The sequence below is a fragment of the Accipiter gentilis genome, chromosome 22 (assembly GCF_929443795.1).
Source record: "Accipiter gentilis chromosome 22, bAccGen1.1, whole genome shotgun sequence".
NCBI classification, from domain to species: Eukaryota; Metazoa; Chordata; class Aves; order Accipitriformes; family Accipitridae; genus Astur; species Astur gentilis.
In genome coordinates this window covers 5,971,672-5,996,208 of record NC_064901.1, presented here as the reverse complement: position 1 = coordinate 5,996,208, position 24,537 = coordinate 5,971,672, and the positions used below count along the sequence as shown (strand labels likewise).

The following is a 24,537-nucleotide window of genomic DNA, read 5'->3' as shown; positions in this document are numbered from 1 at the left end:
TCCCCTCAAACTTTTCTTCTGCACTGAAATTCATAAACTCTGTACTTCAAAGAAGTTAAGCAGGACTTCCAAAGTACCTTCAAAACAGGCAAGGCTGACCTTGCAACAGTGTCACACAATGTCTATAGCCAATAAATGGAGCTAAGGGGGCCAAATGGTATGTTTACTGTTTGGCAGATGCACATAGCCCTAATACTTCCTCCCACTAACTAGAATTTGTTTGATTACGTAGAATGCAAAAGATTTGTTGTAGCAACATATATTAAGATTTTGAATGGAAGAATTAGGAAACGGCCAGCGTGATATTGTGTGGCTCTTTCACACTCTTAAATTTGCTGCTTCTGACAGGGTTTCACGTCACTAGAATAGTTTGCTTATGGAAAAGCGTGAATTTTCTAAACAAAAGTTGATCATAACTAGAAACTCTTGCAGGCAGTATTAGGATAAAACTGAATTTTGTACAGATATTTTTATAAAACCTATTCCAAGTTAGAAATAAAGCAAGGAAAATGGTGTATATTACAGGAACAGTGTTCTAAGTTATTATTTATAAGTGTTTGTGGAGTAAACATGTTCATTTATTGCACTTACCACTTTAATACAAACTTTTTTTCCCAAAAAACACAGAAGTGCCACATTAATCTCAGATGAAAGATCATGTTTTTATCAGATTTGTCATTCACACTGAAAAATCCTCAGTTTGAAACCAAGCTGAATCATAATGATCTTTTTGTATAGTATTTGCAGTTTTGAGCTTTTGCAGTGTCCCATGAAAAGCTCCCTCCAGACTCTTAGCATTCAAGCATGTTCTCTGCTTTTTTTTTTTCTTTTTTTTTTTTAACATCAGAGAGCTATCCTGACACTTTTCTACTCTTGGTTTGTAAACGAGCAGGTGCAATTTGCATACAGTCATGTCCTTCAGGCACTGTGCAGAAAGTGTAGAAGAGCTGGATACCTCTTAAGGTAACCTAGAACCTTGGTTTTAAATTCCTCATGTTGTTGGTAGCATTTCTCACAGACCCCTTTTCTGACAGAACTTGCCAGCTCCTATATGTCATCTGCTTTCTGGAGTCTCCAAGGGAAAGCAGAGACATTGGATCATCTTCTCTCACTCCTCAAACCAGTTCACTTCTAATTTGCCAGAAGATTGTTTCTACAATTCTGTAAGTCAGAGAACTGCCACATCTCCTTGAAAAGGCAAATACTGCTTTGTTAAAGTAAGTATCTTCTCCTGTACAGGACCGCTTAGTTAGCAACTGTTGCTCTGTATGAGGATTACTTACCCTCTGTATGAAGTTCCACAACAGCATCAGCGGATCTGAATCAGTGATGTTACAGTCCCAGTTTGGGACTAGCTCTGGCGGTTGTGCAGTCCTAAGCAATTCAGAGTTGGGTCAGCTGAATGCAAACCCTTTAAAAAAATTGTTTAGGCTAGATCAAAACTAGTGGTGGTATAGGGAAATAGCACCATTGCACAAGTACTGGTACCTGTCTGGGAGGGGAGCTAAAATGTCAGGCCGCAGAAGGTGGGCCCCTGCAGTTCTGCCTCAGGTCAGCTTTAGCTGGCCAGAAACTGCACCTTGAGGTTATCCTTTTCATTGTGGGACATGTTCACCCACTCAAGTTCGTATTTTACCTCACCCTGGTCATTAACAGACATGCAGAATATCAACATCTAACTGGAATAAATGCATCCTGTACTTCCTTTTGACTGAGAACAGACATGACCCTAATCAATCACTTGGGTTTCATCTCAAAATTGTTCTTACAGAGATAGCAGAATACCTTCTAAATAGTGACTCTTCCTAAATACACATTCTGAGTGTATTTAGGGGAAGATGGAACAGAATCTGGAATTTATGACAGGAAAATGTCCCAACATTAGTGTCAGAATTGTTGTGACTTTTTTTTTTTTCCTTGTTTGATCCTTATAGGGAATTAATAGCCTCTTCTCTCTGGAACCAAAGAGGAAATGTTAGTGATCAACCTACAGACTTTTTCAATTGCATACCACCTGTTCATATAGATGTACACAGTCTCCAGAGGCCCAGTTCTGTCTGAGATTAATTATTTGCATTTTCTTTAAGATATTTGTGAAAAAACATTGCTTTTGTGTGGCTGTAAGCCTGGAAATGTCAGATAGATTACTGAAACAGGGAATTTAGAGATAACAGTGAATATGAGGATTTGTTTCCAAGTATGTTAAAAAGAATTTGGGGGGGGGAAGGGGGGGGGCTCATTGGCAATAAACCTGAGAGCCAAACCAAAGCAATCTACCAGCAAATCTACTGGCATCTACCAGCAGATCTACTTGACATCTACTACTTTTTAGTACAGTGGTACAGTAAAAATCGAAGGATTTTTAATGTCTGTCTGGTAGTAGTTTATTAGATTGATGGGTCCACGCTGAATGCTAGAAGGGCAGGTCCTCCAAATGTTGCAGCAATTGGTACCCCTGAAACCGCTGAAACCATGGCAAATGCCACTGACTGCCCTTTGCTACCACGCTGAGTGAGAATAGGAATCAGAAGGAGCTAACACTCAGCCTACCATGTGCTGTGGAGATGGAGACACATTGGCAAGATAGACCTGAGGTAAGGCTGAACTGATTTAGCCTGCACTATAGATACTTTGTGAATAGTGTCATCTCCAAGCTCATCCACTTAGTGTTTACTATGTTAAAAAGATGTCAGTGAGAACAGTTTTCCTCAGGATCCTGCAACACAGACTTCAACTCTCATACGGTCGATCAGAGGTGATGAACACTAAACCAAAAATACGCGATTGCTCTTCTGAAACAAAACCGTACTTTGGAAGCTGACAAAATTGCTGTGCAGATGGAGAAAACTTGTGGAAGCTATATCCTGCAAGTAGCATGACTTCCCCTCTGTCATGGCCATGGTATTGAACAACTACTACTCTTTCCTTGGTCTAAGTCAAATATCGAATCTTTGATTCCAAACATTTAAGGATTTTCTCACTTGGTTACTTTTTGGCAGTCAGGCTGAATGCTTGATAATTCGTTCCGTTTTCCCTTCCCCTTTTTCTCAAAAGAAAAAAAATCAGACATTAAACTCCAGTGTTACAGAATGGAAGAGCTTCGTACGCGGAAGGACTGTGAGGGTAGGAATCCTCAGCCTGGAGAAACAGAGGTCTTAAGAGACATAGGGGTCGTAAAAATCACAAGTGCTGTGGAGGGAAGCACAGGGATCGGTTGCTTGCTGTGTCTTCCAGTACAGAAGCAGCATCAAACGGTACGGGCAGATAGAAGGTTCAGATGAAAGGTGAGGTTTCAGATGAAACCACACAACGCGTCGTTATGCTGAGCAACTCTGCCACAGCATGTTATGGATGCAAGAAGTTCATGTGAGTTCAAGAGGAGACCAGCAAGGGTTATAAAATAACCAGACACTATCTCTGCTGTTGGAAGTCCCTCCAGATGGTCGGAGACTGGGAGAGTTTTCAGGGACTGTATCATTAAAGACTCTCTGTAGTCTAATTCTTTTCCTTGGGCATCCACTTTTGGCCACAGTTGGAGACGAGGCATGGGTCTAGACAGACTCTTGTCTGACCCAGCAGAGACATTCTTACATTTTCTTGTTTTCCATGTTCCAGTGCTTGCATCACAGCTTTAAACATTGCATGTCTGCCCACAAAGTGCTTCCCTAATGAAGGGGACAAACTCTTTTGTAATATGTAGCAAGACATTTTATTGGCCCGTAGCGTTATTAAGCAGGAAAAGTATATTGAAAGATTCAAGAAAGCAAACTTTTAATGTATGGCGTCCACAAAATGCACCTGTAATCTGCTACTTCAACAAAGAGTAAGCTCATCTAATAATCATCTTTTAAAACAGAGGTGTGGATACCAAAACACAGCTTTTCCAACTCTTTTAATGACCGACTTTAAAAAAAAGCCTTCCCACAAAGAGCAGGGGAAATCCAAGATGCTGAAAGGCAAAAAGCACATATATGCATGAGTTTAAATTTGGGGAATTTCCCTTTGTACTGGACATTGATAAAAAGTTATGTCTTTTAAACATCACATTATAGTGCAGCTGTGGCAAGTTACTCATTATGAATAACTCAGACATCTTTTTTGAGGTTAGTTTGTATTTCTTTGCTTTAAAGTAATGCTCGCTGAAGAGAACACGTGGAAATACTTTATTTAGAAAATGAAGGGGGGGGGGGGGGTGTTTTCCTGGCTGCCTGTACAGCTCGTGATGATACTTTAGAAAATGAAGAGGGGTGTGTGTGTGTGTTTTCCTGGCTGCCTGTACAGCTCGTGATACTTTTCTCCAGTTCTCTGATACCTCCGCGCGTGTTCTGTAGCGGCTGCCCCAGGCGCCTGCGGTTTCCCAAGCAGCAGAAATCATTCCATCGGTTCTGTCAGCATCCCCCGCCGGCCCGACCGCCTGCCCCCCGGCTTCCCACCGCCTTTTCGCCACGCAGCCGAGGGCGGCGGGTTGTCAGCCACACACACACACACACACACACCCGGTTAAACGCGTCACAGCTGCCGCGGTCTGCGTTTCCTCACGGCGAGGGCGACGTGTCGCGACATGGCAGCCGCCCCCCTGCGCATGCTCGGCGGGCGCGGGCGGGAGGGGTGAGGGGCGGGGGGGCGGGGAAAGGGCCGCGGCGCCCGGGCATGCGCAGGGGTGGAGGGGGAGCGTGACGGTGCGCGAGCGGGGTGTGCTTCGGCGCCTGCGCGGAGGTGGTAACCCGGAAGTGCTTCAGCGGGTGCCCTGTCTGTGCTCGCGGTGGGGTCCTGCAGGCTGTGAGCCCCTCGGCCGCGCCGCCCGCCCGCTCCCGCCATGTCCCGAGGCTCCAGCGCCGGCTTCGACCGCCACATCACCATCTTCTCGCCCGAGGGCCGCCTCTACCAAGTCGGTGGGTGTCCGGCCCCGGGGATGCTGCCGCTGAATTGCCCCGTCACGGGCCCGGCCTGCCCACGCCGCCGCCGCTCCCCGCCGAGCGGGGCTACAGCCGGCTGGGAAGACCTCTTCCGAGCCTGGCTGCCTTTGGGGAGGGCGGGGGGGAAACGTGGCGCCTGCCGGGGCTGGCGAGTCTCGGTTCCCGGCCTGCCTGGTCCTGCGGTGTGCGGGGAGAAGCCTGGAGGGAGCCTGGAGCAGCTGCGATCCCGGGCGTGGCGGCCTGGGAAAGGGATCCTCTCACGAGATAAGGAAAACTTTGAGCCAGGGTAGCGCCCCATCCCCACCCCACCCCCCGAGTGTCCCCTGCCAGGGGGAGGCACCTCCTGTTACTGGCCGGTGTTCGATTTCAGATGCTCGGAGACCAAACTGACATCTACCCAGAAACTCTTTATTCCCCCTAAAATGTTTCTTCCAGTTTATCTTAACAAATTTAGGAGCCTTGTGTTTTGGAATCTGAGAACTACAGTAGTTGTTTGAAATGGGACTTGAACTGCCTCAAACCCTGCATGCCAGAGTAACAGAGGCAGTTTTTTGAGATAACTCATGCTCTCTTGTTACAGCCAAATGCCATGTGTTCTGTACATCACGGCCTGCAAGGTAGCAGCAACCACGCTTTATTTCCAGGCTTCTTTGAACATTCTGCAGTTAAGCTGCAGCCTAGCTTCATCTTCTTCCGTAGGCCACTGAAACTTTTATTCCTATTTTTACAGTGCACCAGATTCTGCAGAATAGCCTCATGGTGCTCCTTCTACAGAATACCCTGTAACAGCATAGTCAACTTGCAGTCTGGCAGGACAGTTCACTGAGAGTGCTCCTGGAGGATCCTCACAACAGGGCCAGATGAGTCATTTTGGCAGCATCATCCTGATGCCATCTTCCTCTGGAGCTTAGTGGCTCTTCTTCCCTGGCTGCAGTGACTTCACTGCACGTGCATTGCACAGCACATCCATACGTCCATCTGTTCTCCAGGAAAGGAGGCTGCTGGGACCAGGCTGCATGACTTGTCCATGGTAGCCAATAGTTTCTTCTGTGTCTGCCCTTGAGTTTTTCTCAGGAAGAAGGCTATGTGGAACAGGCTTCGTGGGCAGGCAGCCCAGTCTCAAGCAGTCCTTTGTCCAAGGAGCAGCTGGGAAATTGCCTGTGTGTAGGTGTCTATACACAGGTAGAAAGTTACTTCTACTAGGTACCTACATACAGGTGCTGTCTTAAACCTGGAGTGTGTATAAGGCTTGTATGCAACTTGCGTAGTAAGCCTTGTACGTACAGATGGTAGGGACAGTGCTTCCTCGCGCAGGATGTCAGTGGCTCTGTCATGGGAGAGTCATGGGCTCCGACATTCCGTTGCCATTAAAACAGGCTGGTTGGTCTGCATCGCCTTTCTGGCTGTTTCTGTGTTGCAGTACTGTTTGTTGGGAATGGTTTCAGCATCCTGTAGTAAAGAGGAAACTGGGCCTTGATTTTCTACGTCCTGGGTATATTCAACCATTGGGTTAATGTCTGAGAAACGTGCAGTACCTCCATGTCTTTTACCAGTGTCTTAGAAGCAAGTATCTGCATGTGTATTTGAGAGCCTCTGCAGACAACCTGAAGCTGTCTTAAAGATATTTTAAGTGCCTATATGCTATGGGAAGAAAAATACCTAGGTGTGCATAGTTAGCCTCAAGCAAGTATGAGCTCACTCTACCCACAGCCAGGCTGGTAACTCGGGCATGGTGCCGCACTAATGTCTCTGCTAGCTAGCCATGGGCAGAAAGCTCATGTTTGCTTGAGGTCAAATATCTGAATTTAGCTCGTTTCTTTCTTTCTTTCTTTTTGAATCCTGTACATCCTTGTCCCTGTGCTGGATTCAGATTAACTAGGTGCTGTCAAGGATGGGCATGGATACGTGTTGTTTTAAGGCTGCCTTAAAACTTGAGTTTTTCTGGAATTTGGTAGTACCTGAACAGCGATTTCCAGCGTAGTGATATAGGACTGAAATGCCTGTAGTTTGACTTAGATCTGTCTTCTGCTCCCAAAGCTCAGAAAGCTCACGTGCCCTTGAAGTGATCTCGTATTAGAAAAGTAACAGTTACTTATGTCTCTCGTTGCTGTGGTTAAAATCCCTCAGAGCAGCAGTGTTGTCTTGCCACCTATTAGTTCCAGTCTTCAAAGGTGATGTTTCACCTAAGTGGAATTTTGAGAGGTGAAGAAAATTATTATGGTCAAATTTCTGACTGTTGTGATATATTCAGGGAACAGCAAGGGACTGCTGTTTTCAGAAAGAATGTGTGCAGTACTACTGAAATACTTACATAGCAGAAGACAGACTTAAAACGCCACTAGCAATTTGGATTTGTTGTACTGCAAGAGCCACTTCACTTTTTGGCTTGTCTCTTTGAAAACTGGGCAATGCAGATGGTAATGGGAGTAGTGTGAGAAGAGGCTGCAGTTCAGCAAGCCTGGTTCTCAGTACTTGTGAGCAAAACCAGTTTGTGAGGGCACCTATTCCTGCTCCCACCTAACTGTCACAGAACGGTTGAGGTTGGAAGGGACCTCTGGAGGTCATCTGGTCCGACCCCCTGCTCAAGCAGGGCCACCTAGAGCTGGTTGCCCAGGACTGTGTCCACAGACGGCTCCTGAATATCTCCAAGGATGGAGACTCCACAATGTCTATGGACAACCTGTGCCAGTGCTCAGTCACCCTTACAGTAAAAAAGCGTTTCTGATGTTCAGATGAACCCTCCTGTGTTTCAGTTTGTGCCCATGGCCTCTGGTCCTGTCACTGGGCACTGCTGAAAAGAGCCTGGTTCTGTCCATCTTATTTATACCCTCCCTTCAGATACTTGCATGCATAAATAAACAAGTGTTGCAGAGCCCTGGCCTGGGGCTTCAAACATGATGACCAGTTTGTGGGCAGTGCTAGCTCATGTCTCATTGGGTTCTGTGCTTTGCTGCAGGCTAGCACTCATTTGGGGAAGTGAAGAGGTGAGCAGAGTTGCGCATCTAGTGGAGAGAAAAGGGGAACATTCTTTATGGCATGTTTGGGTAACCAGTAAATGCTCTGATGCCTGAGAGCAATAAATACAGTGCCATAAATACATGGCGATCAGTCCTTCCACAACACTGACTCAGCAGATTGAACATCAAGATTCTGGTATTGCAAGATTTGTTTCTTCATTTTCAGATTATTCCTCTCCTGTTGTGCAGTCTCTTCCATAGACCTGAATGGAGCTTTTAAAACAGCTGAGTTTCTTGCTCCTGTTATTTTAGAAGATGGTTTTAGCAATTTGCTGTGCTGTTAGACACGTTCTAAATTCCAGTTTCATTCACATAGCTAACAAAAAATTCATCTACATTTAGCTACTGCCTGAAACTTCCCTCTCCTAACCAGATGTTAGGAAGTTCTGAATGTTTATTGTATATTGCCAGATAAACAATTTTGAAAGTAGTTGTTCCTGGGCTTTTTGAAACCATTAATTGATGGAAATTTATTTCATGGATCATATCAAGTAAATCTTAATCCACTGTATTTATCTGAATAACACAGATATGACATGTGCATAGGTTTCATTTTAAAAAGTGAATAAAAGCATTGCGGTGTTTGAACATCGTCAGAAAATATGATAGTAAGGTTAAAACCCATCTTCTGTGCCTGGTCCATTGTTTCAGTTTTCATCTGTAGCACTTAAAATCTACAAAAGAACATTACATCCTTGCAATGGTAATAACACTTGAAATGCTAAACTTTTGCATGTTAAAAAAATCCTCTGTAAGGATTTACAGTTACTGTAGGTTAAGGTTGGACCATTTTGGTCAAGTGCAGGACAGCCTTTTAAAATAAATGCAGTTGCTGTTAAGCATTCTAACTGAAAAAAAAGGCAAATTATTAGAAATATTTGAAGGAAGCAGTGGTAGCGGTTTTGTAAAAAGAGTCAATGACTAATTCCTATCAGAAGGTTCTTGTGTGCATTGTACTAAAGACCTTAAAGACACAAAGTGTTGCACAAGTATTGAAGTATTTAAAAGGCCAGAACTTGGTGAGATTTCTGTGTTGGGGGAAGTTGTGTCAGAATTAATTGTTCTAATATCTCTAACGCTGTTTTTATTAACATCTATGTATTTTTCTAGAATATGCTTTTAAGGCCATAAACCAAGGTGGACTTACGTCTGTAGCTGTTCGTGGGAAAGATTCTGCAGTAATTGTAACACAGAAGAAAGTACCTGTAAGTAGTCTGGTTTTGAGGGGAGGACTGGAAGGAGGTGAGAAAAAAGGTGGGGGAGAAACTCTGCAACATTGATATTACATTTATTAGCATTGACATGTATTGCTGTTTGAATTGAATATCATATTAGCATTCTGCTTACAAGTTCTAGCTCCATTTAGTGCTTGATTGTACATTTCATCACCAAGTCCTGTAACACTAGTTTTCCCTGTAGTTGATAGGGATAAAGCTAAAATACAAAGTTGGTCCTGCTGTACTTCAGCATGCAGACATTACTCTGGCTTGTAAGGGCTGCATCGTCCGTAATCAGTTTCCTAATTTCTTTAATTCTTACTCAGAAAATGTTACACCAATAGCATACAGGACAGATTTTCATGAGTGTTTCAGCAGTGGTCATGTATTGTTGACAAAGGGGGAAAACTGTTGTGTTTGAAGGGCAGCATACAATAAGAGCACAAGTTTTTGTATGTATGTTCTCAAAGTTTCTTCAGAGGAGAAAGGACTTTGATTTTGGTCATGCTCTAGCTGTCATCCTTTTCCAGATATTGAGGTTTTTATCTTCCCTATTCTTCTGTTTCTTCCTTTGCACGCCTAGAGCAGTAAATAGTGGAGAGCCTGAAAGGCAATTTTTAGCTGTTAGTTGATTCTTTCGGGCTCTTCTGTAGATACTAGAGCATCCCGAGTCTGTCTTTTTTTTTTTGTACTTGAAGGACAGCGTTTTCTATTAGATTATTTCCATTTCTTCTTTAGGACAAGTTACTGGATTCCAACACAGTGACTCATTTATTCAGAATTACTGAAAATATTGGCTGTGTGATGACAGGAATGACAGGTATTTAATTCACCATCTTTTATAAGTATCTGAAGTGTGTCAGATTTTTTTATGTAGTTCACCAACTTTACATCACATAAACCAAATAAATGCTCTAGGAGATTTGTTCCACTCAGTCTGGTTTTGGAGAACTTGTCTAGTTCTGACGTGTACATTTAAAGACAACTTAAATTCGGGACTGGAATTTGCATTCTCAAGCAGTGCTGCGAATAAACATGGTACATGTTCAGTGAAATTAATATTAGTTCTTTCTGTCTAGCTGACAGCAGATCCCAGGTGCAGAGAGCCCGCTATGAGGCTGCTAACTGGAAGTACAAGTATGGCTATGACATCCCTGTGGATATGCTGTGTAAAAGGATTGCAGATATTTCTCAGGTCTATACGCAAAATGCTGAAATGAGGCCTCTTGGTTGCTGTAAGTATAGAGTATGAAAATATCTTTTCTGTTTGTCGTGGTTTAACTCCAGCCAACAACTAAGCACCATGTACGTCACTCACTTCCCTCCCGCCCAGTGAGATGGGGGAGAGAATCGGAGAAAAAGTAAAACTCGTGGGTTGAGATAAGAACAATTTAATAGAACAGAAAAGAAGCAGCTAATAATGATAATAATAAAATGACAATAATAATAAAAGGATTAGAATATACAAAACAAGTGATGCACAATGCAATTGCTCACCACTCGGGCGATCCCTCCCAGGCCAGCTCCCCCCAGCTTATATACTGGGCATGACATCCCATGGTATGGAATACCCCTTTGGCCACTTTGGGTCAGCTGCCCTGGCTGTGTCCCCTCCCAACTTCCTGTGCCTCTCCAGCCTTCTTGCTGGCCGGGCATAAGAAGATGAAAAATCCTTGACTTTAGACTAAATACTACTTAGCAACAACTGAAAACATCAGTGTGTTATCAACATTCTTCTCATACTGAACCCAAAACATAACACTATGCCAGCTACTAGGAAGAAAATTAACTCTATCGCAGCAGAAACCAGGACACTGTTTCTTGTCTAAGCTTGCAACTTCAAGTATAAGAAATTCTCACCCATTTTCAAATTGTGCAAGATACGGATGTGGGGTGGGTTGACCCTGGCTGGATGCCAGGTGCCCACCAAAGCCGCTCTATCACTCCCCCTCCTCAGCTGGATGGGGGAGAGAAAATATAACAAAAGGCTCGTGGGTCAAGATAAGACCAGTTTAATAAACTGATAGCAAAGGTCGTGCGCAAAAGCAAAGAAATGATGTTATTCTCTACTTCCCATCAGCAGGCAATGTCTAGCCGCTTCCCGGGAAGCAGGGCTTCAGTACGTGTAGTGGTTGCTCCGGAAGACAAAATGCCCCCTCCTTCCGTCTCCCTTCACTTAGCTTTTATATCTGAGCTGACGTCATATGGTATGGAATATCTGTTTGGTTAGTTTAGGTCAGCTGTCCCGGTTATGTCCCCTCCCAAGATCTTGCCCTGCCCCAGCCTGCCATTGAGGGGAGGGCAAAAATGTTGGAGAGACAGCCTTGACGCTGTGCCAGCACTGCTCAGCAGTAGCCAAAACACTGGTGTGCTATCAACACCTTTTTAGCTACTGATGCAGAGCATAGTGCTATGAGGGCTGCTATGGGGAGTATTAACTCCATCTCAGCCAGACCCAATACAGGATGTAACTGAAGGAGTAAGAGGGATGAACAGCCAAATGAGAGAGCAGTGTTTGAAGTCTTGAATTGGAGCCGTGATTTTACCATTGTCTTAGTGTTTGCATTGGGGTAAATGATTTAGCCTCTTTTAAACGTGTGATGCTATTTCTCCTTAGTTTTTGGGGCCTGGTCTGTTTGCACTGCATTGTGATGTCTGTGAATGGGAGATGCTCTTTCTACCAGTGTCTTTGTAAATGTCACTGTTAAAACAGACATATGGAGAGTGCAGTTATGCTTGTGCAGATTTTATGGCTTTTTTATCTGAGTAGTATGCATAGGACAAAAATCTGCATAATTTTTGCTCTTAACCATGATAGAAGAGAGAAGTGTTTAAAAATACCTCACTTGCAAACATTTCTACACCAGTCTTGTTTTATAGCAGCAAATGCAGCTTAAATAAAAAAAAGATGTGTGTAAAGTTGTTTTTTGTAGATATTCCAGGTCACCTCTGTGTTCTGAGGTTGGTTCTGACTTGCTTTTTCTCTTACATTTGGCTATGAGCAAATTATAACCATACTGTTAGGCTGACTGGGAACTGAGATGAAACACTTAATGTTTCCTCAATTACTTTTTCATTAACCATTCTGTCTGGGTTTCTTTTTGTTTGCGTCGGGTTTGGTTTTGGGTTTTTTTTTTTTCATTTAAGGAGAATAGTTTCAGAATTGATGAATCACTTCTTGTAATCATAGTAGGCACTAGCACTTCTCACTAAAGCAGTAACATTCAGGGTTGCACCACAGTTTCCATGATGAGGCAATTTTCCTATGCTTGTATGCTTGTAATGTTCAGGAATGATTGTTTTTTCTTTCCTTGGCATTTCCCAGGCCTTGATACTACTGGAAAGAGATTGGTTTGGGGTTTTTTTGTTTGTTTTTTTTTTTTAATACATGAATAAAAATATATTTTTCTTAACCTTAACCTTTTTTGAAAAGATCATGGGAAAATTTTCTCTGTTGTAGTAGTAGCTGCTCAGAAGCTTATCAGCTATAACTACTAGTTAAAAGTTACACAAGTGTAAAGCGAAAATAATTTAAAACCTTGGCCTTGTTCTGTTTTGGGGTTTTTTTGCAAGTACTGCTTTCAAGTTATTTTTAATATGCATATTGAGACTATACAACTGTAAATCTAGAAGTGTGGGTGAACACAGATGCATTTCAGTGATGTGACCAACTTTTGTTACTTGAAGTCTATCCAACTTGAAAGCACTTAGTCAAATGTTCTTCAAAGACTCAGTTTTATGTTCTGGTATTGCCATACTTCATTTCAGATTTTCTTTTTCCTTTAAGGGAAAGAGGAAAAAGGATGTAATGCAGTGCTTATCAGGATACAGTTAGAAATCTAAAGTTGATATTTTAATATTCCCATTAGTTTCAACATATTTGTAAAGTTGCTTTCTGGTAAAAAAGGCACAAGTTAATAGAACTATTGTTTATACTTTTAAAGCTTCATACAATACCCAGGATGTGAATTGTGGCTGTGTTACCTTTGTAGCAGGATTAAGCTTTTGTATTTCCTGACTTTGTGGTTCTTTGCACACTGAATGTGGCAAAAATGTTCCTATGTTTAATGAGTAGCCGTCTTTGGGAATGACAGAAATGTAGTTTGCACTAAACTGAGTTGCGCACCTGGTGATGGGATGCTGGTAAGAAATGGTGAATTAGAGATACAGAGAAAATCACAGCTCGGTGTTGGACTGGTTCCCAAAAATGTGCTGCTGTGCATGCATCTTTTTCACAGGAGGGGAGTGTCTATTCTGTTCTTCAGTTGAATGAAATTGCTAAAATTGGGGAAAGAAATTAACAGATTTTCTTTTAAAGGTATGATTTTGATTGGTATTGATGAAGAACACGGCCCTCAGGTATACAAGTGTGATCCAGCAGGTTACTATTGTGGATTCAAGGCCACAGCTGCAGGAGTTAAACAGACAGAGTCAACCAGTTTTCTTGAAAAGAAAGTAAAGAAGAAATTTGATTGGACATATGAACAAACAGTAGAGGTAGGCCAGCAGAAGGAAATAAAGATTTGTTAAAGTATTTTTAATGAATATGCTGTATGTAGGCTTGTGATATAGAGGAGTGCACTTAGGCATTTCCTGTTTTCTTCCGTATTGCTGCCAGAGCAAGTATAGCTATTCCAACCAGAAAATCTTTTTAAGGTATTTTGCAAATGTTTAGTCATCTAATCTGCTTTTTTCTGCTTTACATTAGCTGAAGCAGAATCTATAATTGTAGCACTCCCACTGTAGCTGGTGGTTGGTTACTACAGTGCTTGATTCTGGGGATACAAGTACAATTTTCTTTTAGTGGCACTTAAACCAATCTTCATGTTAGAAAGCATTTCAAAGAGGGTGGGGTAGTGCTTGTCTGTCAGTTTAGTAAATATAACAACAGTTGTTATGCCTACTGTGAAAACTGTTGTTCAAGTCCCATTATAAAAATGTATCCTGCTTATAACATAGGTCAATGAACTTATTTTATAAATCAGCCTTACTTTTTCACTTACACTGTAGAGATCTGTCTATACAGTCCTTTCCATGGCCCACCTGTTTCTCCTGCCAGGCCTTGTTCTTCTCTCATAATATTATGTTTCCTGCATCACAAGATCAGCAGTTGAAATGGGGAGTAATAACCTAAGTAACCGACTCTCTTGTAAGATTAAACAGAGTATTGTACTAAGATCCCTGTGACTGCTATGCAGATTCAGACCTTCAGCTAAATTACTTCTGAAGTCTACATTACTGTGAAAGTACCATTTAAATGGAAAGTTCCTCAGCATAAACTCATAAGTTTTGTATGTATTATCTTACTAAGTACTGATTTCCTTAATTTGTGATTTCTTTAAAGAGAAGATCCTGAGAGAGTTATATAATCATAGCATACTGAAATTGAATGTATTTGAAATTACCTCAGAGACCCTTTTTTATCCTGCCTAAATATTTTTCACATTAAATATATTTTTCTGTCACTGCTTGAATACTGTGCATGTTTCTTAGTTGAGCGGTTGGAGGTAGATGAAACAGTCTTTTCATATTCTTGTTTTTAATTCATAAAACTTCCATGGTATGGTGCAAATGCTTAATTGCTAGTTAATCTTCCAGTCAAATCCTGGATGCGCTTCTATACCTCTTGTTATTTTTGTAAGAATGCTGATATTGTGAATGTAGATCAGACACTGTTACTCTGAAAGTTGGCAGTGACAGGGAGAAGCAAGTCTGTCAAGCAAAAAAAAAGAATCACATTTTTGTAATGTTCTTCACGCACACACACGTATACTGCCTTTTTTTTCCAGGCTTGTGTTGCGTTAGAGGTAATGCTCCAAGGATAAGAATTTTGTTTGGGTTTTTTTTGTGGTTTTTTTTTTGTTTGAGGGTTGTTTTTTTCTAACAACTTTGCAGTCTTCTGGTAAGACATCTATATAGTTTTATAGAATTATTGCAGAATCAATGTATTATCAACATACTGAAAATAAACTTTGAAAAGTCTTGTCTAGTGTTCTACGCTTCCTCACACATTACTGATCAGAATTAAATGCCAGCATGTCAGAATAACTGATATGATAAGCATCTAGCTACATAGCTGTTTTATGGAACTTCTTTTTGTGCTCAATCGTCATTTTAGGAATACATCTTTAGCATTATTATGACCCTACTGCAGGGTTAAGTATGAGTGAGGTTGCAAAGAACACCTTTTAAAACAGGTGATGATTAAGGTGGAAAAAAAATAAGTTAAGCTATGATGAAATGCAGCTTTTAAAAACAGAACATAATTTTAATTAACAGAAGAAAAGCCGAAATGGAAGCTATGCAAGTGACATGTGCTTTGAGTAATCTTGAACTGTAATGATTATGTCTGTCTTGTTTGCCACTAATGAAACATGTTCTGTCCTTGGGACCTGGGTTTTTATTCTTTGCATGATAAAAGGTTTTGGTTTTGTTGTGGTTTTTTTCTGCTATGAAAATGGCATGTCCCTTTGTTGTTGTTTTTTTTTAGATTGGACTTTTTAGGGAGAGCACCAGAGAGGGACTGTGTTCTGTAACAAGGGGAAACTATTCGAAACTTTTCAGCTGAGGTGTTGAGGTGGAAGAAAATAACTTAAAACTAGAAGGAAGGATAGTTGTTAATGCTATGTCTATTAAAAAAAAAAAAGCCTTAATGCTTTCTGTTTAATGATAGGGACTTTTGTCATCTTTCAGACAGCAATAACATGCCTGTCTACTGTACTATCCATTGATTTCAAACCTTCAGAAATAGAAGTTGGTGTAGTTACAGTGGAAAATCCTAAATTCAGGTAAGTGATCAGTGTTGATAAAACTTAGTGTGTTTCTCTGGTTATGTGCAATTAGCCTTAACTTCTTGTGTAATGGTAAATCAAGAAAAAGAGATAAATGTCAGATGTTGAAGTTTTGAAGGTTTTTTTACTTGTCTCTCCTCAAAACGTGTAGGGGTAAAAGACATTGTTTGAAAAAATAACACAGTTTTAAAATGTTTGACATGGTTAAGGCATCCAGTAGAAAAAAAGTGTTGCCTTTTGTTTCTTGAAAGGGTATTGCTTTATGTGATGATTAAAATGTAGTTACATCTGGTCTAGCTGATTTTTCATGCTTAAAAGAATCAAAATTTTTCTTTATACTAGTATCTGGAGTCCACTTCCAAATCATAGTCATGACAACTAATGCAGTGAAGTCTCTTTTATGTTAGGGAAAATTTTGCAAGTCACTTAATCTTTTTTAAATCCTTTTCTAAATGAGATCTTTAAATGACTCTTGCTCATCTTGTTATTGCAGCAGTTTTTAACATCTCCAGTATATAGTTAATAGATTGAATTTGTATGAGTTGAAATATTCTGTTTAAATTTGACAAGATTAAAAGATCCTGGATTTAAAGATAGCTGCAGTAATTTGGAACTGGCTGAACTTTTACTTCCTGAGTACACTGCATTCCCACCTAGCATGAAAACAAAACACCTGCCATTTCCTCCCTCCCTTGTTATTGCCTGAATCTGAGTGCAGTGCGCTGTGTGCAGCAAGGTTACTTGGTCAAACTCTTGAGTCAACACCTGGAAATCTTCCTGCTGAGGGTTATACCTCACACCAGATACAGTGTACTTGACAGCCTTCTCAGAACACAATGTGTATCTGTGGAAGGATGCATGAAATGTTGCAAAAAAAGCTTTGGGTCTTTTTTGTTAATGCAAACGGACCCTCTAGGTATGTCTTACCTAAAATTTAGTTAAGTCTGGCTTGCTGCAGAGGAGTACAGTTATTTCTGCCTTAGTCTTTCATTGCTTTTCTTTTAATTAAAAAAGAGAGAGGAACAGCTAAATGAGGAAGAAAAGTCCTCTGCTGCTTTAGTCTAGCTACTTGGTAGGTGAGGATTGGAGAGAGGCTTCAAACCTTGGGTCCTTCAGGTGCAGTCTTTTCAGTGCTTCCTAATGTGTTTAAAGTTGACATGGTGTGATGATGGGTGGTTTTGCATTTGGTGGTGTGTGTTTAGGACAACAGAATAGCATAGCGTTTTTGAGAAAGCATGCAGGAACTGCATTACACCTTTTCTACTGCTGGTCAAGTGCTAGCTTTCTGCCAAACTTCATTTACCGGTCTTATGTCCTTTTCAGAAAGGACGGATAACAAGCAGAGAGAGAAGGCTATGAAAACCTATGTCCCCCTTGGAGTAATCATACTAATTACCATACCAATTCTTCTCATGAGGTCCCAGCTTGCAAATATGTTACTCATGCGGAATTACCTGTTCTTTTTCTACCATTTGTTACCTCTTTGCTCTCTAGTGCCTTTGATTCTTCCTTTATTTTTCAGAAAGAATTGGTATGTCAGCCTGTGGCTGTGGCAGTGGGGCTTTAAAGAGCTGAAAGATGCATTGTATATAACTTATTTGTGTAGAAATTACACTGTAATATTGGAGCTTAAGTGGAAGAATGATTTAAACCATTTAAGATTTCTTTTTGTTCTTTCAGGATCCTTACAGAAGCAGAGATTGATGTGCACCTTGTAGCTCTGGCAGAGAGAGACTAATTAGCATTCCCATTTCCATTGTCTGTGCTTCTGGCCAGGATATTTGGTGAAAAGAAAACACTTATTAATGGCTTTAGATTATGGGTGGAAAACAATGTTCACTATATGATGTATTTTACTCTGTACAAATAAAACAGAGGTTTTTGAAATACTTGGTGTCTCCTTTTAATGTAATTTTTTAAACTTTCAGTTCTATGAAATTCTCATCAAAATGCTTGATGACTTTGAATGTTTCTGTGATGATGCTTGCCTTTTAGTTGTATTTTAAGAGAAATTTTATACTCTGCGCTGTATTTTTCATCTGAGCTATTTGGCTCCTAATGTAAAGTTTTATATCAGATTACGTGGTGTGTGTGTCTTGAGATAATCTTACATTTACATGCATTCTCTTGCCCTGATGTTGAAAGGCTTATAACATCACTGGTTTAACTGTGGGGAAATTAAGATCTTAATATTTGTTCAGGTTTGTATGAGGATGTACGACAAAAGTTGAAGGGAAAAAACTGAGCTCTTAATTCCCTGTGCATTCCTTTAGACTGATTTATTTAGGGTGCAGGTAGTGAATTTAACAGACGCTTGCTATAATTAAACCGCTCTGAAGCTAATATTTATTTAGGGGAACAGATTCTATATGCAGTGTACTTTGGGATTTTGGCTGTCACCTACCTGGTTTTGAGGCTTTTGGCAGTGCCCGAAACAACGTTGAGGCTGGATGGGGCCAATAGAGAATCCATCAACAGGAATGTTTCTGGGAAGCAATTCCCCTTGCTCCTTCAAAGGTTCTCGGTGAGGAGAAAAGACTGCAAAAACCTAAGTCAAGGTGAAGAAAAATGCATTTTTGTTTTGCTGCAATTGAAGAGGTTTCAGCCTCAGCAGCCAAAAGGGAGATGATGAAGTTGTGGGGCAGGAGACACTGAAGAGAAAGGGAAGATTACCAGGCATTTTTAGCTGTTGGGTAGACATGAAAGTCGTCTTGGAAGAATGCCAAGCTAATACGACTTAGCTCCTTACCTTCATTCCTCTGCCATGCTATTCCTGTCTTGGCTTTAATTACTCCAAAATTCTGATTTTTTTTTTTTTTTGAGAGCTTTGGGGAAAGCCTCATAAGTCATCAGAAACTGGGATTGTTTAATTTTTTTCTTTTTGCTTTACAGTTAAAGCCCCTGGAGTGTGTATTTTTCAAGTTCATTGTAGTAAAGGAGATGCAATTCTGTGTTGGTGATTTTAATAAAATATCATGGTAACCTTATGTGATGACTGAGTTGAGATTCAAATGTACTGTGAATTGTTGACGTTACAAAGCTTCCTGAATTTCCATTGGTGTCCCCAAATTTCAGCTTCCCTCATGTCAGATAGTGTAGTATAGATTATAAGATGAAGCTACCCTTGCTTCTGGTTTTGGGTTGGTTATCTGAAAATTCTGTGTGGTTTTGTGCAACAATTGGCAGAGCAAATGCTAATGGCACATTTGGAAAGGTCTGTGTTGTTCCAAGTGACAGCTGAGTTTCTGAAACTTCCTAGGACCTTTCTTCCTAATGCTCCAGTTGTATAACAACCTGGAATTTTGAGTAGACTTAACTCATTTACTCTGCCATAAAATATAATCCACTGATACTTTATTCTTCATCAGCTTTAGTTATGTACATAAAACTTTACTAATGACTTCTTGAACAAAACAAATTAAAAGGAGGGTGACAATCAGGAAGCCACATGACTAGAACACATTTGCATAGTATTTAGTATTAAAACTCCCTGCAACACCTTTAATTCTAAATTTGGAGCTTTTGTATGTGATTGTATAACTTGGGTGGTGGTTCTGAGAGCAACGGGTGTTTGTTCATACCTTACGCTTTTGCAATGCAGAACATCCCATTTTGTGTTCAGAGGTGATGAAATAAGCCATCTACAATGTGTTACCTGGGAATGTTGCATCTTTTTTTTTTAATAAGCAAAATTGCCGCAACTGAAGTGCCATTTTTGCTAGTAGTTTGTCCTGTAGTGAAAATTTGTGGTTCTCTTTTCATACTAACGATGGGGATTTTTTTTTTTTTTTCAGTCAAAGCTTTTTAAGATAAGGAAGCTACGCAGATGGGGATACATGACCTAATGGGAAAACCCCATGTATTAGACGTACACATGATCACGTTCCTCACACCCTGGAGCAGACAGCACCTGCAACCAAATTGTATCAGCCACATCTGGTGTTGAACTGTACCTGGTATCACCTGCTGTTCCAAACCTGGCACTTGCAGAGAAACTAGAGTATGCATGATATCCTAACACTTCTGGTTTGGGTAGAGCTTATCAAGAGTGATACCAGACCTGGGCTTGCTCCATATATTTGTGGTTTGTTGTGCCAGTGCTGAAGACTGGTAGATGCGGTTACAGTGTGAATGCATGAGTAGTTAAGCAGGAATGGGATCAAGTCTTGCATACTAGACCAAGAACAGTGTTTGCTGTAACTGTGTCCATGTTTCATTCCCAGTGCTCTTTATTTGTGGTATAGAGTGTAAGGATGCAAATGCCAAGTACATGCACTCAGCTTAGGTAAATCAGTATTTATTGGGCTCTGTGAAAAGCATCTAGATTTCTTATGAGCAACCCCCCCAGAAGGGGGCCCCGGAAGCAATAATGGCATGTGTTATAGACAGAAATGACTTAACAGGGAATCTTAACATAAATAGTCTGTGGGTTATCGGGAGCTGTCTGCATATTCATCCCGGAACCAAAAGATGTTAAGGCAGGCAGTAATGAACCTCTCTAGGATTTCAGATACTTCAGTGCAACATATGGTACTGAATCAACTTACAAGGCACGTGCACAATGTTAGACCATAGATTTTCACTGTAAAGCCTCCAGTGATGACAATCTTAAGTGCAATGAGGTAGAGGGGTAGTTCAGGTGGAGTGCGTACATGTAGATATATTACAGCAATTTTAATGACATGGAATGATATGCTGCATTATTTTCTACCTTCTCTGTCCTGTTTCTCATTAAGCCAATGTCCAGGTGTACCAAATAAGAAATATTTTGGTTCAGTGCACATTGTTGGAAGTAAGATCAAAGAACTAGATCTGTAGCTTGCTGGCATCTGAAGAAAAAAAAAATTAACTTTCCCTTTTTTTATTCCCTGCAACGAAAGCAATGTCTGCTGCTATTTCGAGTTCTGGAAAATAGCAGCCTTGTTGGCTCCTGAGAACAAGTTTTGTGAAGCGTATCCATGACAGTATTCATGTTTTCTTCTAGAAAAAAAACCTACACTACCAGGATAATAATGGTAGGGGCATTGCTTTTCCTTTTGTAATCAGTGATGTTTTTTCAGATGGGAAGTTCTTAAATTGTCATAGCTTGTTCTAGCCAGTTCTTGCTAGTAACAATTTGTTCTGTTCTCTTGTTTTGCTGTAACCCAAACTATTTGGAAACAATGCAAGACATCCTGTAGTTCAGGATCTGTTGGAACAGTCAACTTAAACCTCTCATGCCCAAACTAAAACAAGGACCATCACATGCTTATGCCAAACTGCTTAAAATAGCGTCTGGATTTTGTTTATCATGATTCTCACATTAAAAAATCAAAACACTTTCTCCTGTCCTGTGTACTCTCTCTGTACAGATAAACTTGCATTTCTTAAATGACTGCCAGAAACCTCAGTTATTAGCAGTATTTGCTGCTGTTGTCTGAGCTTTTCTTAGTAATCTTTTCGCTAGCAGTAGTCTCACCTGTGTCACCATCATGTATGAAAATTCTGTGCTGCAACGTTAAGTATGGGAACTGTAATGTACTTGACTGTAAACCTGGTGAATAAATAGACCCAGCATATCACTAAGTCAAAATCCAGCTAACTGTGTTTGGCAAAACTGAATCATCTACAAAGTGTGTTCTTCCATTTTTGAGGTTAGCATTTTTCTCCTGGTCCTTTTTAGAACCTGTTAGCTTCCTCGTGCTGCAGATGCGCTACGTGGCCTTGCTGTGCAACTCGTTGTGGCTTAGCTGATACATACATTGAACCACAAGCCTCTGGAATAAAGATTCCTAGCTATGGCTTTAGCAGCGTAGTATGCAGAGCAGATTAAGACACACAAGCCAAGGTGTAATTTTTTTTCCAGCAAATTGTATCTGCTTTCTCTCCCAGAAAACTGCCTCTTCTGGCACTCACTGGCATAGACAGTTGCGAACGTGAGGTATTTAATCCTTTGTGGGATTCCTTTAGACTAGAAAGCTACCCTTTCTCAAGTCAGAGTGTCAAACTTGGTAGTTGCAGATGGAGAAACACAGCATGAATGTGCATGGACTGGGATTGCGTGATCAGGAATAGGGATGCCTTTCAGTGATGTCTGATGTTGCTGTGAAGTTTACCAGGCACACTTGCTCTCCTCCCTGTTTTGATCCCAGCTCTGTCTGCCCTCTTCCTTCAGCCAGCACTGGTGCTCATTTACATTTGTAATGAGCCGTTCTGTTTACTAAACTGATGGAAAACATTGGGGTTTTTTGGTTTGGTTCTCCGTTGGATTAGTGACCTGAATTGGCTCACTGTAGGGTCAAATTGTCCATAGTGCTGGTGTGAAGGAGGGAAGAGGGAAATGGGATTGCAATGCCTCTGGTTAAAGCTGCTGTGGAAACCACAGCCTGCGTCTCCAGAGGAACAGGAGTATCCATGGCTCATTGTCCCCTTAACTACCCTTTGACTTAAACCGCTACCATGACACTGGGTCCACCAAAGTGGTATTTGCCTCTGTCAGCAGGTGACACAAGCCTTCATCTGAGCAGCATCAAGACTACCCCGTCTAGTCGGAAGGTTTCTCTGGGGACAGTGCTGTTACAGCAGCTCCTCCCTGGTTCCTCTGCCCCTGTACCCACTGTGTAGCCCAGCAATTTCCAGGGCTACCCAGGGAACCTGACTTGGAAACAAGTCTATGTTTTAAAAAAATAAAATTAAATTGACAAAATCGCTCCAGAGAGGTAGCATTAGCTCAGTTTGGACACTGGTTTAACCTTGATCCTGGTCCTGCCGTAGTCGTAGCAGCCTCGGTGGCAGTGCAGGACAGGAGCCGTACGCAGGGTCTGGTTAAACCAGTGGTGCAGCTGGTAGGAGCGGCAGTCAAAATCCTCCCTCGTAAGAAATATTTCCCTCAGGGAGAGGGGGGATATCAGTTCTCTGAATCCGTCAAAGCCTCCTTTCTGGAATCTAACTGAAGGCTGGCATGGACAGGCGGGCAGGGGGTCTCTCTGGGCAGCACAGCTTTAGGGCGTTTAGGAAGGCAGAACTTCCAAGAAAGTGTCAAGAAAACCTGCGGCAAGTTGGCCGCCAAAGGGGACAGCTGCCTTGGGTTGGGTTTTAGCACAGGTGGGATGGGCAGCGTTTCTTTCCTTCCCTTTTCCATCTGTGTCCCTTAAACCACTTGTAGCTGTGCTCACCTTGAGGGTGTTGTGAAGAAATTTATTTGCATTGAATGTTGGCCTAGTTTCAGTTAACAGTATTTGGAAATGCCTGGCTGACATTAAAAAACATTTCTCACCTAAGGATGTGGTGAACCTTGAAAACAGGCTACCAGGTTAGCTAAGTTACTCACTACCCCCAAAGGTAACAGGATGTGCCTGAAAAAAGGCTGGAGGGTTGCTGTCGAGGCTGTTCGCAGAAGGGACGGGAGAGAAAGGCGGATTTTCAGAGATGACTGGGAAGGCTGCCTGACTTGCCGCAAGGTAGTGGCAAGTTGCCTGAACCCTCAGTCTCCAGTGGATTTCTCAGCCTGTAGCTCCCGGTTGCTCTGCCTCGTGGGTGTCTGCGCACATGAAAAGTTTGTTGAATACTTGCTAGAAGATTAAGTGAGGATAGTCCCTGCTCTTATCTCCAGAAGAAGTTTTCATTACTAACATCTCTCACCTAGTAATAAACCAAGTAAATAAAGTATAAAATAGTGTAAAATTAACTTTGTAAGTGCAAAAATAGTTGTATCCCTTGGGTGACAACAGTACTCACCAGGAAGTAATTTTTTAAACTTTTTTTCCTACTTTGAGTACTTTGTACTGACACCTACATCTTTCTCACTCCAATGCAGGAAACAGACCTGAGCTCTTGTGTGAGTAGTTCAGTGGGGGACGTCTGCCTAAAGTGCAGTAACAGTCCATAAATTCAAAAGCAGGCGTTACAGAGATGGGCTGCAAAATAAGTCTGGAGGGGGGGGGGGGGGGGAACCCAAACAGATGTTGCGAATGTCCTGGCACCCAGGGCAAGGGTTTTGATGGTCTGAAAAAGGGCATAAGGTTGTGCAGAAAAGGAAGGAAGGTAAAGAATTTAGTGATAAGTAGCATTACAAGTGGTCTATATTACAGGAATGAAGTAGCAAAGGTCCTTCCCCTTCAATTTTAAGAGGGGGATTCAGTTATTAATAGAGAAAAAGAGGATAAAATGGATTTTTCTGCTCTCTGATGCTAGACCTATCGTCAAATGAAAGCACATGCAATGCATTCAGAAGAACGACTGAGAAACTGCTTCTGTTGATGAAGCACATATTTGCAAAATGATGTTACAGCCCCTATTTCAAATGCAGATGATCATGAGTATGTGATGCTTTCCCACTTTGGTAGCAAATCAAAACACGTACCATCACAATACATGAACACTTGTGCTTTGGAACAAGAATCAACGTGCGTGGATAGATACATGCTGTAATCCAGCTCTGCCGGGAGTGTGGAGCTTTCAAAAGAGCTGGCAAGGCCAAAGTGTGCTGCAAGAGCAGAGCGGGCAAAGGGGCTTGTTTCAGCTTCTGGGCTCAGGTTCATGACGTTTGGCTCTTGGCGTGAACAGGCAGGGGCACAGGTTCACGGCGTCTTTACCAGATCTAAGTCAGAAACGGCTG

The 24,537-nt window shown here is 41.5% G+C and overlaps 1 protein-coding gene across 3 annotated transcripts; it reads left to right on the top strand.

The window, feature by feature from the left end:
- Positions 1–4,692: 4,692 nt before the first annotated feature.
- Positions 4,693–17,830, top strand: PSMA6 (proteasome 20S subunit alpha 6). 3 transcript variants are annotated; one of them, XM_049825490.1, is made up of 8 exons: positions 4,823–4,892; positions 5,647–6,080; positions 9,044–9,138; positions 9,889–9,970; positions 10,230–10,385; positions 13,469–13,647; positions 15,844–15,938; positions 17,622–17,830. In XM_049825490.1, exons 4-8 carry the CDS (start codon positions 9,955–9,957, stop codon positions 17,677–17,679), a joined length of 504 nt encoding a protein of 167 aa, XP_049681447.1. In that variant the 5' UTR covers positions 4,823–4,892; positions 5,647–6,080; positions 9,044–9,138; positions 9,889–9,954; the 3' UTR covers positions 17,680–17,830. The 3 variants fall into 3 exon arrangements, with proteins under 3 accessions (XP_049681446.1, XP_049681447.1, XP_049681448.1); XM_049825489.1 differs by lacking the exon at positions 5,647–6,080 and having other exon boundaries at positions 4,693–4,892; XM_049825491.1 differs by lacking the exons at positions 4,823–4,892; positions 5,647–6,080 and adding an exon at positions 6,099–6,119.
- The last annotated feature ends 6,707 nt before the right edge of the window (positions 17,831–24,537 follow it).